This window comes from Octopus bimaculoides, chromosome 21 (genome assembly GCF_046866305.1).
Source record: "Octopus bimaculoides isolate indiv1 chromosome 21, ASM4686630v1, whole genome shotgun sequence".
NCBI classification, from domain to species: Eukaryota; Metazoa; Mollusca; class Cephalopoda; order Octopoda; family Octopodidae; genus Octopus; species Octopus bimaculoides.
In genome coordinates this window covers 7,090,030-7,106,487 of record NC_142948.1, presented here as the reverse complement: position 1 = coordinate 7,106,487, position 16,458 = coordinate 7,090,030, and the positions used below count along the sequence as shown (strand labels likewise).

General features: G+C 33.3%; 1 protein-coding gene across 5 annotated transcripts in view; it reads left to right on the top strand.

Annotated features, from left to right (window-relative positions):
- LOC106880510 (voltage-gated delayed rectifier potassium channel KCNH8) overlaps window positions 1-16,458 on the top strand; it is a 135,701-nt gene that overhangs the window by 75,747 nt on the left and 43,496 nt on the right. For all 5 annotated transcript variants that reach the window (XM_052975403.2, XM_052975402.2, XM_052975401.2 and 2 more), the window contains exons 2-3: window positions 8,045-8,272; window positions 9,897-10,022. In XM_052975403.2, the coding sequence (XP_052831363.1) occupies window positions 8,045-8,272; window positions 9,897-10,022 (354 nt within the window). The remainder of the gene's footprint in view (window positions 1-8,044; window positions 8,273-9,896; window positions 10,023-16,458) is intronic.

Here is a 16,458-nt window from a genome sequence, read left to right as displayed (position 1 = left end):
TGAGAGCTGTACTAGGACCATTATTGTTTGTGGTGTTTCTCTAAGACATGCCCTCATTCATACACTCAACCACTTTCACTCGCTGTGTCAACAATACAAAAGCAGCATTATCAGTCAAGAACCCTGATGATAAGGCAAAACTACACTAAGACTTGAACCCAATATACAAGAGGGCCGAAGGAAACAAAATGAAGTTCAATGCTGAAAATTTCAAGTGCTTTGCTATTGTTCTGCAAATAAATTGCAAATGGAATATACATGACCAGGGATTATTGTAGTCATAGAGTACACTCAGACTGGGATCTGGGAATCCACATGAGTAATGTTGCATCATTACATGCATATATTACTAAGATAGCTGCTTAGTAGGACTTCATTCAAAAAATGGCTATACTTTCAATTTGTGGGATTGGAAGGGTGTTGTTTTTTACAAGCTTCTTCCTATGAACAGGGCCATCAAATCAATTTGAATGTGTACTCTAACGAGCTGGACAAATTAAATGTAGCAATCCATGGGAAGTGTCTATAACTTGCTAATTGTAAGAGCATTGTCTTACATTATGACAATGCCAGACTGCCCACATCATTGCAGATGTGACAGACATTATTGGGGCTTGGCTGGAAAGTTTATTCACCCAACCCTACACCTTCAGATTTCTACCTATTTTGGTCTTTTCAAAATTCATTGAATAAACAGACCTTCAACTCTGAAGAGTGTAAAAATTTACTTGGAAGAGTTCTTTGCCAGTAAAGACAGGAAATTCTTTGTGCAGGGAATAATGGACCTGCCCACAAGATGACAGATGATACTGGAACTAAATGACAATTATATCATTGATTGAATAAATTGATTTATGTTTAAAAATTGTATCTTATTTTCCTCTAAAAAAGTGAACAAACCTTTTGGCCAATGCATTAGCTCACAAGATTAAAAACCTCTTCAACTGAGTGAGACTACAGTAGAGGAAGGTGGCTTTATACTTAGAGATGAGTGGATGCGTTCTGAGATAAGGAACAGAACAGGTTTCTTGCTATTGAAGAGCTACACAGCTACTCATGTTTGTCGAGGAGTGGGTGAGTCAAACTGGAAAGAGAGATAAAAACAATGGTGATGAAGTTTTAGGTTAGGCCTTGAAAGTGCAAGAAGGTGAACAGAGCTGAGTGGTGACAGAAAAACAGGGACTGGAGGTGGTATAAAGGTTGCAAGAATATATGAGCTGAGTAAAGAATGGTCAGAGATGGGACATGGATGAAAGTACAGATATAATGAAGAACAAGATTTGAGGAGTGGCTGGTGATAAATAGACAGAGGGAAAACAGGTAAGAGTAGGTGATGACTGTAGAGATTAGGTAGGATTGTAGGGTGAAAATAGTAAAAGGGTAGGGGGATGGTAATGATACATATGAGATGGGAAGGTAGGAGAGAATAGGTGATGACTGATAATACAGAAGGAGTTAGGAGTAGCAGAATAGTAATAATACAAGAGGTAGGGGAAGTATGAGAGATAGGGAGATGATGTGTTGGTGTTTGGGGAGGAGAGTTAATTTGGTAATATAGTGTGTGTGAGTATATATATATGTATATATAAACCACTTTCATTATCATCATCATTTAGTGACTGTTTTCTATGCTGGCATCATCATATACAAACATATTAAACAATGTCTGTTACATTCAAAGGTATATTCATAAAAAAATATTTGTTTATTGGAAGACAAATTTATTGGAAAATGTAAAACTACATTGAAACAAATATTTTGGAACATCTTATTTATATTTATATATCACACACACACATGCATACATATGCACATAAATGTATGTATGTGTATGTTTTCTTTCTTAATTTTGATGCATAAATATTCACAACACTGTTTCATAATATAAAATATTTTTTGATAATAAGATAGGCAATAGAAAAATCTGTTGCAGTATAATAGTCTGGTCTTCTTTAGCTGCAAGGTGACCCATCAGCTCATTGTACTATTCAACTTGTAGCTGAGATTGCTTGTTTCTTACAAACTGGATGCAAGATGATAGCAGTAGAACTCTTGAATTGTAATCTTATTTTGAACAAAGGTTATTATTCTTCAACATGCTACCTATCATTGTGCCAACCCAGTTCACCATTGAGAAATAAGAATGTAACACATTGGGTCAAGATGACAAGATATATATATGACCCTTGTTGCAGTGGTGTATTACTTGATGAATTATCATATTGATATCTCTTTTCTAGAGGGTCTCCTTTTCAACAATAAACACAGTAGTAATTTCATTACATGAAGTACTGGTAAAAAAAATTGTACTCTCTGATGTGAAGACCTCATTTGAAGTTCTGGTTTTATTTATGGGAAAGTGTGTTTTCTTCAAGTTGAAGTTCTTGCAATTGTCAAACACATATTTTTATATAGTTGTGAAAAATCATAATTTCTTGTATTGTGCTCATCACAATAAATAAACTTGCTGAATTTTGAGATGCTTCCGTCTGGAAATGTAAAACATCATTAGCTTCACTAATATAATATCATGTTGGTTGATCATTTTCTGAGCTCAGCATAGAGAAGGAGAATGATAAGATTTTCTAAAACAATAAAATCACTTTCTGGTGCAGTAACTGCAGAACTTATAATTTTGGATATTGTTCCTGAAATTATTAGCTTTCTTATTGTTTGCATCAAAGAGTAGTTTGAATTCATCAGGATAAGGCTATAAATGAGCAAGTCATATTTTACTATAATGGTAACAACAATTTAGAAGGCTCAGAAATGAGCCTCAAATTCACACAGTAAAGATAGTATCTATTCATTTCTCCAATATTATTTGGTTCAACAGTGACTCATTCACTCTGATATAATATAAAACACCAAACCATCTCTGATAACTTCTTTTTAAAAGAAATTCTCAAATTAAGCAACTATTCTTTGTTTGTGTTTTCTTGTTGTACTTGAATCCTTTCATGAAATCTTTCCTGATATTGTGCCTGTTAATCTTCATTCATTTTACTTTGTTGTACCTATCGCTCTTGTCACATATAATCAGTTTGTTGTTCACCATTCATGTCTTTCTCAAAGCCTGTTGACTTTCTCTTTTGATACTGTATCTTGCGCATTTGTGTTCACTCCTGTCAGCTTCCCTTATCTGTTGATTTTGGTCTTTCTCTTATTTCCTGTCTTTGTTCTCTCTTCTTTTGCCTTCTCATTTTTTTCTCTTGTTGCTTCAAATCCTCAATTTTGTTCCACCATAAAAGTTGTTTAAATGGGAAGTGAGAATATAATTAATGTGCAAACATTTTGCAGAGATGTAAAAGAGATAATAAAAGATAACAAGAAGTTGGAGTATCTTTCTTACTGTTTGCTGCCCCATGAAATTAAAAGTATTTATCTTGCCAAAAGTAAAGCTCTTTTTGCTTCGCAAGAATGTAAATTTTTTCCTAGAAAATGAAATTACAAAGGAACAACAAACATTATTTAACAGTGATAATAAAGAAAATAGTGGACAGCAGAACACCAGTTGGATAATATATGCATCCAGTGGGATGAAAGCATATTAATTGCTGTGAAGCTGTGTAAGATAAAGAAATAAATTAAGCAATGTGAGACACATGTAAGAGACAGTATCTCCTAGTAAGAGCTGACTCAGACTGTGACAACCTGTCTAGTTCAGGTAGTGATTCAGCGATAAGAGCAAGGTCATCAGCATAGAGGAGCTCCCAGGGGCAGCCTGTCTTGAATTCCTCTGTTATTGCCTAGAGGACTATGATGAACAAGAAAGGGTTGGGGACTGATCCTTGGTGAACCCCTACTTGTACCCTGTCTTAAACTGCAATAAGTAGTTGTAAAAAAAATATATTTTTATCTTTTTAATCTGCTAGATATTGATCTTCTTCACTAAATTTTTTTTATAATGGTGGGATAACTTGAAGAGGTCAAAACATCTGTCTGGTTGGACATTATTGGTTGGCATAATTATTTAGTAGTATCAATGCCATAGATAACACAGCATCCCCAAGTATCTGGTGGACTAATTTCTGTTTTTCATCCTTTGGCTTATTTTCTTCTCTTTAGTAAATTCAATAGGTGTTATCTGATATGAGATCAACCTAAGTAGGCTAGAACTGGAGTATTTATGGATTATAGTTACATTTAAATGTTGGAAAATAAGCCTTACACTTAAGCCTAGCAGATCAATTTTGTGTGAAGTTGGTTTTTAACTTAACTGACACAAGTTTCTTCTTTATATGAATAAGTTTCAATTGGTGAAATTATATATTTTTGAAAATTAAATTGATACTAATTCTTACAAAGTTTTCTGTTCTTTCGTTTTTTTTTTGACAGTTTTGAAAGTAAAGGATGGGATTTAGCTAATTGAAATAAGCTAATAATATTACTGATACATTTAAGGTGACAAGCCGGCGGAATCATTAGCATGCTGGGCAAAATGCTTAGCAGCATTTCATCTGTCTTTATGTTCTGAGTGACTTTCATCTTTTTGGGGTTGACAAAATAAATACCAGTTGAGTACTGGAGTCACCAAAATTCCTGGCCTTGTGTCAAAATTCGAAATCAATATTATTGTTCAAAGTAAAAATAATCAGAGAGAACTTGGAGAAGGAGGAAACTGAAGCTTTTAGTCTAGAGCTCTATTATTTCTGTAAACTCAGCATCCTTGCTTTATAATAGAATATTAAAACAGTGAATATTTTTTTCATTTTCAAATAGGTTTTTCGCAATCAGCCAATGATCATTAATACTATATTTATGCTAATCCATTGATGAGCTAAGTTTGTGATTTAGCATTCACTCCTATTTGTAACCAGTTCAATGAGTTCAGTTACATGACTAATATGCTCAAGAAAATTTTTTAAATTATGATACACAACCTTATATTGAACTTTGGGACTTGTTTTTAAGTGAAGGTTTATGATTTTGTATCTTACAAAGTTTGATAACTAAATGCAAATATTAAACGGTAATAATTAAAATAGTTTACACAGCACCATTTTTTGTGAGAGTTTGAATTGTTGAACTACTCATGATGATAATTCTATGAAGAATTTCTCAAAACACATTTCTCAAGGAAATATATAATGTTATGAAATAAATAGTCAAATTGTTCATCAAATTAAATATCATCATCATTTAATGTCCACTTTCCATGCTTGCATGGGTCAGATGAAATTTGTTGAAGCAGATTTTCTACAGCGAGATGCCCTTACTGTTACTTACCCTCATTTGTTTTTAAGCAAGATTATATTTTCCATGGCCAGACACATGTTTTTACCTTCAAAGACTGGAAGCAAACAACATTGCTTGCATAATGGTGATACTCATTTACAACTATCACATGTCAAGACAAGACAAGACACACGCACACACACACACACACACACAGAGGCTTCTTTCAGTTTTCATCTGCCAATCCACTTACAAGGGTTTTGTTGGCCTGAGACTATATAGAAGACACCTGCCCATAGTGTTACGCAGTGGGGCTGATCCCAAGACAACATGGCTGGGAAGCAAGCTTCCTAACCATACAGCCATGTCAATGTCTTATATATATATATATATATGTATATATTCAAACTCTTAAACTTCAGGCTTTGTAACTCTTCAAAGAAGTGTTTCTATATAATACATATATTTATAGTTTTGTGGAAATTTCCCATGGGATTTATATGTTTAAACTTTCTTATGAATTATATGCTAATGACATTAGTATTAAACACTGTGAGAAAGATCTACTTCATTTAAATTTCTCACTTGATTAAATATGTATCTATATAGTATTGGGGTGGTACTTCTCATAATATCTGATAATGAAAATATGACTGATTTAAAACAGATTAAAGCATTCATCAATATATCTAACCATACTCTAGTTTACGGTGAATCTTAAATGAATACATGAAGGACTATTATTGAAGAATTCATTGTCCTGTAAGGAAAATTTTCACCTTGACTTTCCAAGATGCTCACTTGCCAGCTAAATCTATTGGGTTCAAAGCTTTATGGCATCTTGTTTGTTGCTTCATGTTTTTCATTTGTAAAATTAATTGGAGTTAGCTTTGCTTTCTATCCTTCTATGATTGATAAAATAATACCAGTGTGTTACTTTCGATTATTGTGATCATTACATTTCAGTTTCTTGTAAAAAATAATTTTATGTCTGTGTCAAATATCCCTCTACAGATTTAATTTCTTGTGAAGTTGAACTCACAAGATAATTTTTAGTTGGAATGAGATGACATGCACTGTTAATATTTTGAATATCATAAACATTAAAACCTCATTTTCCTAGAGCAATTCTAAGGTTTCATACCCATATTGAAATAATCAGTTTTATTATTATTTACTCTTTGCCTTTAAATCTGTGGCTTTTTCTTACGTAAGAAAATAATATTTCAGTCATATGTTTCTGCAGTACCACAGAACTTTACTTCACTTCATACATCTTGATCTAAGACTGACTCTATATAAAACTGAATTTATTTGCTTAACAAACCATTTGAATAAGAATTGAAATAGAGAATTAAACTGGTTACTACTATGAAATATTTTAATTCTTTAGTGTTCTAAATTCAGCTCCAATAATGGTCAACTTTATACTCTATTTCTAGGATTGATAAAATAAATATAATTGAAATTATTGAATAAGCAAACTTTTAGGATATAAATTTAATGGTTATGAATTCATTGTTGCAGATATTTTGATATATCATTGGGCATGCTTCACAAAATATTTTAAACTCTTTGCCTTTCATATCTATCATCATCATCATCATCATCATCATCGTTTAACGTCCGCTTTCCATGCTAGCATGGGTTGGACGATTTGACTGAGGACTGGTGAAACCGGATGGCAACACCAGGCTCCAGTCTGATTTGGCAGAGTTTCTACAGCTGGATGCCCTTCCTATCTATGTTAGTAATATATGACAATGTTGCTGAGGATGCTACTATTGATAAAATGTCATCATATATTGGGCAGTTCATTTTTGTTTGCTTCACAGTATTGAATAATATGTTGAATATACAACTAAATACTGGGCTTATGAGTTTTAAAAAACCTACTGGAAACTGGTATGGCTGTGTGGTTAAATGGTTCACATCCAAACCACATGGTTTCAGGTTCAGTCTCACTGTACAGCACTTTGGGTAAGTGTTTTCTCTTATAGCCCTAGATTGACCAAAGCCTTGTAAATAAATTTGGTTGACAAAAACTGAAAATTTGTCATGTGTGTGTGTCTTGGGGGTGGGGTATAGTATTTGTTCCCATTTGAGATCTGTGAAAGCTACTATGAGTGATGTTGTTGTCTCTTCTGTCATTAAATCACCCACTTGCTTTGCGCCTTTGAAGATGTGTGAAAGAAGACAAAAAAAACATCTTATTTGAGATATGAGAAAGGGTTAGTGATACAAAAAGACATTTGGCTGTAAAACAATGCCTCAATAATATATTCATCTAACCCATGCTATTATGAAAAACGGATATAAAACAAATGAAAGAACATATAAATATATGTGTGTGTTACTTATCAACTATGCTGACAACAGAACATAAAAGCAGGTCTGGGCAAAGGATAGAATGCTTTTGAAGGGGCCAAGAAAGGAGCATTTGCCCTGTGTCCTTTTCCCTTTGAGTGGATAATTAATTCTGCTTTAATTCACTTTAACTATGGGAAATGGATATCAGATCTTTTGAGAATGTTTTCGGAAATAGATTACATCATATACAGGTATAGGATTGAAGTCTGTTTCCCTTCGCACATGACAGTTTTGAGCTACAACCAAATTTATAACTTATAAGAGCTCTTGGAAATAATATTTATCTCTTTATTTGTTAACATTCTGAACTTGAACTGGCCTACATATTTTCATTCAAATCATCATTGTCCTGGAGTGAACAAATGAGAGCGAGGCATACATTATATGCCTATGGGTAGAAATCAAGAAAGCATGAAAATCTTTGGGTGTAGCTAACTGTAAATTGTACTAATCCTTTTTTTCATTTATTTACTTTGTTCTTTTTTCCTTTTCCCAGGTAACTTTGTACTTGGAAATGCAAAGTCCGATGGCCTACCAGTTGTGTACTGCTCAGAAGGATTCTTTGAGATTACTGGCTTCCGACGAAGCCAAGTAATTGGCAAGCGGTGTAGTTGCAGTTTCCTCTATGGAGCCCTTACAAAAGAGGAATCAAAGCAAAAGGTTGAAGATGCTCTTATCTATCAACAGGAAACGAAAGTCAATATCTGCCTTTATACCAAATATGGTAAGTGATTTTTCATTACAGTTTGAAACATTGATATTCTTTTGATTGGTTTTCTTATTTAAATCATATCTACATTGTAATATAATTTGAAAAAATAAGTAACTGCTCTAGAGTATTCTACATTGAATTCTTACCTGAAGGCAGTCAGTTATGAGACAACTGTCAAATAAGATGGATTGATTCTCATTTTTAAATGTTTTGTTTTAATATTTGCATATTTTCTACTTGTTTCAGTCACTAGACTGCAGCCATGCTGGGGCACTACCTTGGAGAATTTTTAGTCAAATGAAACGACTTCAGGATTTATTTTTTTTCAAGTCTAGTCCTTATTCTGTTGGTTACTTATGCTGAAATGCTAAATTTCAGGGAATTTAAACACACCAACACCGGTTGTCAAGTGGTGGTCGGGGACAAACGCAGACACAAAAGCACACACACACGCACACACATATAGACACATACATACGATGGGCTTCTTTCAGTTTCCATCTCCGAAATCCACTCACAAGGCTTTGGTTGACCCAAGTCTATAGTAGAAGATACTTGCCCAAGGTGCCACACAGTGGGACTGAACCTGGAACCAAGCAAGTAGTATTGCTGAGTGTGTGTGAGAGAGAGAGAGAGAGAGAGAGAGATTTTTGTCAGAAGGTCGCAGATCATGAAATACTTGAAAGCTATCTGTCTGTCTGTCTGTCTGTCTATGGTATGGCTGTGTGATTAAGAAGTTCACTTTGAAGCCCAGTAGACAAATAAACCCTTTTTAAATTAATGATTCAGCATGAAAATGAAAATAATCTATCAAAGACAATTTCGTTTTTTGAGCAGGTATGTGTAAAACAAATTTAATCTGCCTGTATATTTGTACATCATAATGCAGGAAACCTCTATAGATTAAACAGAATCTGTACTTTATTGATTAATCAAATGCCATATTACTTCATCAAAGGCCTTTCGATAGAATGTAGCACACCCAACGAATGATTAAAGAAGATCAGAATTGATAGCAATGACTTTCAACTAATCACTCTCCTGAACTTGGGACAAAAGATAGACATCAGCATTTTACAAGAATATACTCTATTTATAAATGTGAAAAGAAAAGTTAACTACAGCTCCTTACTGTGTACCGTCTTCTTACCTTGTCAATAAGTATTTCAAATACATGTTTAAAGAGATAATGTAAAAATGATTCTCATAAATGTGGGTGGAAGGTCTACATTCATACCCCACTGTCACCACCAACACAAAAAAAAAAAATGTTAATTACCATGCAGTCACACCTGCATCTATTTGTCTAGTGAAAAAAAAACCCAAACAAAAAACAAAAATAAGAAATGTTTTTTATTGTTAATTATTCCTGTCTTTGCTGTAAATCAATTTGGAGATTATTTGGTGTGTTACATAATTTTTCAAATAAATTGTTTGATTTTTTACTTACAAAATTCATGGCTCACTACATGTAGTATGTTAGTGTACACTTTTGTGTTTTTCATGCAGAAGATGTCCCTGGGTAACTTTTCATCCTCATTCTTTTGACAAATATTAGCATTGTTATTCATGGAAGTATACGACTTCTCCTAATTCTCACTTTACAGTGATAAAATATTATAACCTGTCTTTTCAGGAAATCCATTTTGGTGTCAGGTGGAAATCATTCCAATCACAAATGAAAACCAAGAAGTAGTTCTTTTCTTAGTATCTTTTTACCAGAACATGCCAAATGACCAAAATATAGAATCCGAAATCACAGGTATTTATAAGAATTTTCTCAAATTTTCAATGCACCATATCTCAGTGTTATCTACAAGCCTGGTTTGAAGGTAAAAGATAACAAAACAATGCAAATGTATGAAAATATTAATGGACTAAACAGAACAGGAAGAAACACATGGGATGGAGAGTTGCTGAAGAGGTCACAAGATGTATGATGTAAGATGTCAAAGGACACTAAAATAATAAAAATAATAAAACTGAATTGAAAACCAAGTATATAATGTGTGTGTGTGTGTGCGTGTGTGTGTGATTAATTGGCAAAAATATAACTATCCCCAAATATAACAAAATATTAATAGTTATTTGAAATCTGAATTTTATATAAGGCGTAGTCTTAATTTGAAGATTAATCAAATTGATTTTGAGGAAAGGGCACTAATAATGAGACATACTAACGCACAGCCTATTCTTAAATGTTCATTAAAGTCTGGATGTTTGATTTGGTCATAAATTCAAATCTCCACAACCATCATCACCACCACCACCACTATTCCCATGACCACTACCACCATTGTGCTGATTCTTTTCATTATCCAATTTCTCTCTCAGCTTGCACATTGCTCTTCTTACATGTTGATATTTAATGGTTTAAACTTAACTAATTTCTCTCCAACCCTTGCAAATCTATATTTAATGCTTTTCTCACCATGATGCAGCATCATATTTCTTATTCATGCTCCATACAGTCTACCTTCCACACACACACACACACACACACACACACACACACACAGAAACCATTTAACAACAGAGGAAACAGCTTCTCAAACTTCTTCATAGCTTTTCTTACTCTAGTTACAATAATCACATTATAATGACTTTCAGCACCAATTACACCACAGAGATTATAGAAACAGTTGTTGTTGTTGTTTAACCCTAAGGCAACCATGAATAAGCAGACTTATGATCAAAGGCCTCCTAGCCATCAACATCCTGATTATTTTCAGGCCAGAGTATTCAACACAGCTTTCTTTTTAAGTTTTAAGAGAGAATTGACTGTTATCTCTAGACGACCAAGCTACCACATGTATGCTCTCTAGCTGGCTTCAAATAACAGATATTAGAATCTCTCTACTATGATCCGACCTAACAGTGTATAAACTTCATTCCATGGATTCTGTTGTGAAATTTAAAATCCAGGTTTCTTGTTAGCCTTCAGTGTACCTATTGCTTGCATGTCTTGTTTACCTGTTGATTATATTGTATATTCAGTATTAGTTCTTACCTACTCCTTTTTTGTGTGTGTACAAAAGTATTCTTAGATGACAGTGAGATCTTGTGCTTTTTCTCAGTAACTAACACTTTGGTGTTTGCTATTTTGAATTTTAACCTTTTGATGCTTGACCATTCTTTTAGTTTGGGAATGTTTACAGCTATTTCTTGACAACTTCTACAATGAGAAATGGGCCATCAATATATAAGATAGTAAAGCTGCTGTTGTTATTGTCCCAAGAACTACAGTGAATAAAAAGGACTTAGGACAAACCTCATGGCTGAAGGAAATAATGACACAGGAATACTTTGTGTACTAAATGCAAATACAGTAGGATCTCACATATGTAATACATTGATTGGAAAAAATGTAATTAACTGTGATTAGCAAAGAAATTACTTGACATAAATTCTCACTAAGACATTTTTATCTTGTAAAAAGTTATGTTGTAAATTGTGCAGTCAATTTCTTGCTAATATGGAGTGCGTTCACCACACCATCAAACATAGCTTCAACTGTTTTCAAAAACCATATGTAAATAATAGAGAGTTATCTTCTGGTAAGGATGTATTTTGTACTTGCCCCACTAGAAATATTATAACTGAGGTTTTAATTCCAAACTCAACTGTATTAAAACTGACCTTATTTTGTACTGAATTCACAATGAATCTCTCAAAAATAAACAATCACATCATTGAAATTTCAAAGCTATGAGATAATGCATGATTAATTAAAAACAATATGAATAAATAAGTTTTACATTTGACAGAGTTAATATTTCTCACGTCTTAGAAAGTAGATTTAGAAAAGGCATCTAAGTGTGGAATATTATTAAATTGATTAAAGAGACACTTCACTTGTAAGAAATTAAAGATCTGAACAATACTTTCATAAAGGGAATAAAACGTGTTAAGTAGCAGCATATTGGCAGTAGTTATTATTGTAGCTGGTTGAACAGGCTGTGAGTTTGTAGAAATGGTTTAACGTATTTAGTCTTGGTAATTATTATGTTGGCTTCGTCTCTTCCAAACTCTGGGTTAAACACTTTTCTCAATATTTTCTTCCCAGAAATGTGACATCTGAAATGCTCTCTCTGCCAAATTATCTTTGCTTTCTCTACAGGCTTCAAACCTCAAAAGTTCAAGTTAAACATACAACTGCATTAACCTTACCAGTCTAAGAAGACCTTCAAATGTTATGTGGCATGTCCCTCTTTCTTGTGATAGAATATATAGAATATATATATCTTACAAAGTTTGGCATTTTGCCTCATCAAAAGAAATCATTATTATAACTGGTTGAAATGTTTGCTTTCAAAGAAGCATAACAAAAAATACGGATTATGTTCCATTCTTTCTTTACTAAAGTAAGAGAAATCAGTGATAAGCGAGGACACAAACTGTGATTCTACAATTTCATGATAACATCAGTCTAAACTTTAGTACATAGCCAGAAATGGTTCTTGTAATGAGAGTCAAAATAGCACAAGTTAAACTTAGTGTGCTGAAATATCTCTCAGAAAAAACTTTTAATAAATGTACTTAATAAATGTTTACAAAGACTTACGAAATACATTGGTGTTAATCAAAGGGTAAATGGTAATTAAAAAAAAATCTTGTTTTAGAATGAAATGACGTCAAAAATGAATGTAACCTTGCCAAAAATCCACCACTGCAATATTTTCAGGTTTCTATCATGTCTATAATGATAGACATGATAGACCGAGACAAACAAAAATAGCAAAAGTAAAGAATTTCTATGCCACGTGTAATGTATGTTACCTTAGCTATCAACATATTTATCTTCACTTATAGTAATTTTTCGAAAGATATGTGTTGGGCCCAATAAGGAAACTGCCACCTATCAAAAGCATAGAGGATGAAGGTTAGTGCTGACAGAAGTGTGTGACTCACTAGATTTGGGTAAAAGATATCCTAGCATGTAAATATTTGCTTACACTAAATATATCTTGGGTAGGAGGCTCAGTAATTTCTTCTCTGTTAGATTTTTATACCCTTTTAGTAAGTAATCTATAGAAAAATTCAACTGCTGTGTAAAACAGCATACAGGAAGACTGAAAATTAAGTGGGAATGTAATGATTCTTTAGCAATTACTGAAACATGTTCCCTCATTAGTGAATTGCTATTTACAAAAACGATTTTCTTGAATGATTGAATCTCAGTTTAAGTGCAATTTATTAAAAGTTGTGACTCTCTATATCAATACAACATGTTTATATATATTGGTGTTACTTTCATGTGTGGGTGGTTTACCAGCAAAAAGGATTCAATTTATAGGCAGTTTATAGTTGTCAATAGTAATATTCAAATTATTTTGGGGTAATCATTTTTATTTCAGAGGTTATATCTCTAGAGCAGAGGTCACCAAGCCTTTTACATGGCGGGCCAAATAACTGTGGGAATGACGAGCGTGGGCCGCATAACCATTCTGTTCGATACAATACAGTGAATACACAAAAAATAAAGACAACCAGCATATTTATTTACTAAAAAGTTATCAAAGAAGGCAACGTTAGCAATAAGATAGTTATACCACACCCAGTGCACACAAATCCGAATCTCACAAACGAAGCAGCAAAAAGGATTGGTGGGATTTGGTGTTTAGCTTTTAAGATATCAATATTTGCTTTGGAATTGCTGCATCCAACCAACAGAATTGCTTTCAAATGTTCATCAGTCAACTTCATTTGATGTGCTGACTTCACATCCTTCCTTATTGAAGATGTTTGTGCACAGACATAAATTGCTCCAAAGGTTGATGCCATACCAGAAGCAAATGAACTCTCATTGCAGCTACTTACACAAAAGGTACAGTGCAACAGCAGGCCAGATGAACTGACCTCATGGGTCGTAGTTTGGTGACCCCTGCTCTAGAGGATCATTATGCTAATCTTTAGCACATACACTGCTTCAATTTTACTTCTTTATTATTTGTCAATTGGTTAGCTATTCAATCAACCAACTAATCAATTGTTTGGTTAATCATTCAGTTAATAAATCAATCGTGTTTTGCCAAAGTCCTTTCTTTGCTGTTTGCGACTTCTTCAATGACATTCTCTCTCAACTCCAGGTCAGCTCCTGAGATACAACAAAATCTGTTTCAACACATGAGCTCACATTAAGAATCTTGGAAACCAAATATAAGATTGAAATATTTCATAGGTTTTTTTCCCAGATATTCACAGTCCCTACTTTTGAATAAAATGTATAAAAATTAAGGATATTTGGGTTAATATTGTGAAAAGTCACTATTTTAGAGTTTGAATTTAGCTCCTTTATCCTCAATAAAAATGTTCAGCTTTAAAAGTAGCTGAATAGTCTTCATCTGGTAAAGTTGTTTATTGTATTTTTATTAGTGCATTGTTTGGTTCTGATGGGAGCATGAAAGAAATCTAAAGTTGTGAAAATAGAAATTAAAAGAAAGAATACAAGCTGGCATCTGCCATATTCTTTGATATCAAACTTCTCTAACATCTTGGCATATACTGAACTTATCTAACTTTGTCCTATTCATAGTCTTTGTTCTTCCTCCTAAAAACCTCAGCAGTGTGATTAAATCACTATTGTAGCTTCTCTCTGCTCTCTAGCTTTATTCATAAATGAACAGCAGCATTCTAGGGTAAATTTCCACTCTCCATTCATAGTTCAGTCACTCACTATTTTCTTATTTACTCTTACAAGTGTAATCAATATATACAAAAAAGATAACCCTTAATTGTCAGTTTTGAAACTGATCTAAATAATGTCCATGTTTTAACTCTTTATTAACAAATCTCGTTGGATTATTTTAAGGAAATACTTTAACTTTTTTTCCTCAGTACTAGTGAAAAATAATTTTGGGTAAATATTTGAAGCAAATTATCATCTTAAAATATAAGCGTACTCTGATAATAGTTACTAGGACAACCTGGTTCCCCTTCTTTAAAAAATTTTTTTTTTAGTTTACAATCAAATTTAACATTCCTTTTCTTTGCTAATCCAGAATACACTTTTGTACTTTTTTTCTTGCATGCATAGATGACCAGTACTTTGATATAACTCTTGGATTTAAGGTAGCAAGCTGGCAGAATTATTAACATGCTGGGTAAAATATTTATCAACATTTCTTCTATCTTTACATTTTGAGTTCAAAGCTTTCAATTGAGCTCTGGTCTTCACCTACCATTTTGATTACTGCAGCTGCTCCTCCAACCTTACTGACTACAAAACATCCTCAGCTAAACCACTTTGATGTACCATCTTGTCCTACTGCTATCACTTCTACTGTGTCTTATTCTTCTGTTTCTGATCTAAAATTTTACTCAATTTTTTGCCACAGAACTGAATTCCTAAAGAAACCTTTTCTTTTGAAATAAGTAAAGCTGAATATTGGTTTCAAATTTTGGCACAAGGCCAGCAATTTTGGGGGAGGGGTTAAATCAATTACATTGACCCCAGTGTTCAACTGGTACTTATTTTATTGACTGTGGAAGGGTGAAAGGCAAAGTCGACCTCTGCAGAACTTGAAAATGGATGAAATACCGATAAACCTTTTGCTTGGTATGCTAACAATTCTGCCAGCTTGCTACCTTAATGAAGCTGAATATTAACAACACTAACCATAACTAATTCTTTATCAAAGTCTAGAAGGGCCTGAAAATGCTATGGGCTTTCTGACTTATAAGAAAATATATTAGCATTGCACTAAATCAGTTTTACTTCATGACATTCAGGCGTTAAGGTTTTCAGAGTCAAGCATATCAATTTGTATTCTTTTGTAATGATCTAACCATAATTCCTCATTTCTTGAAAACAAATATGTCAAGTCACTGGTGTGTATATTAATTCTGACCACGTTCTGTCAGATCTGAAAATGAATATGATAACCTGTTGTATTTTGCTGTGGGAGAACGTGTTCTCCCTTCAGACGATGTTTGTTGATGGTACACTCCATTCAATGTGCATGTGTGTGCGGGGGACTTTGATGTGAAGAAAGGTGTCTAGTATGTTTGTCTCCTACTTTAACTATTTGTAAATATCATTTATTTTTGGTGTGATTTAAGGTACAAGGGCTGCTATTCTTCTGTGATTTTCTTCACAGAGGGATAACTTTAACGATTGAAATTGTCAATGTTGTCGCTATAGTTTGATAGATTTGGCTTCTGGAAGTTAAATATCATACTACTGAAAGGACATGAAC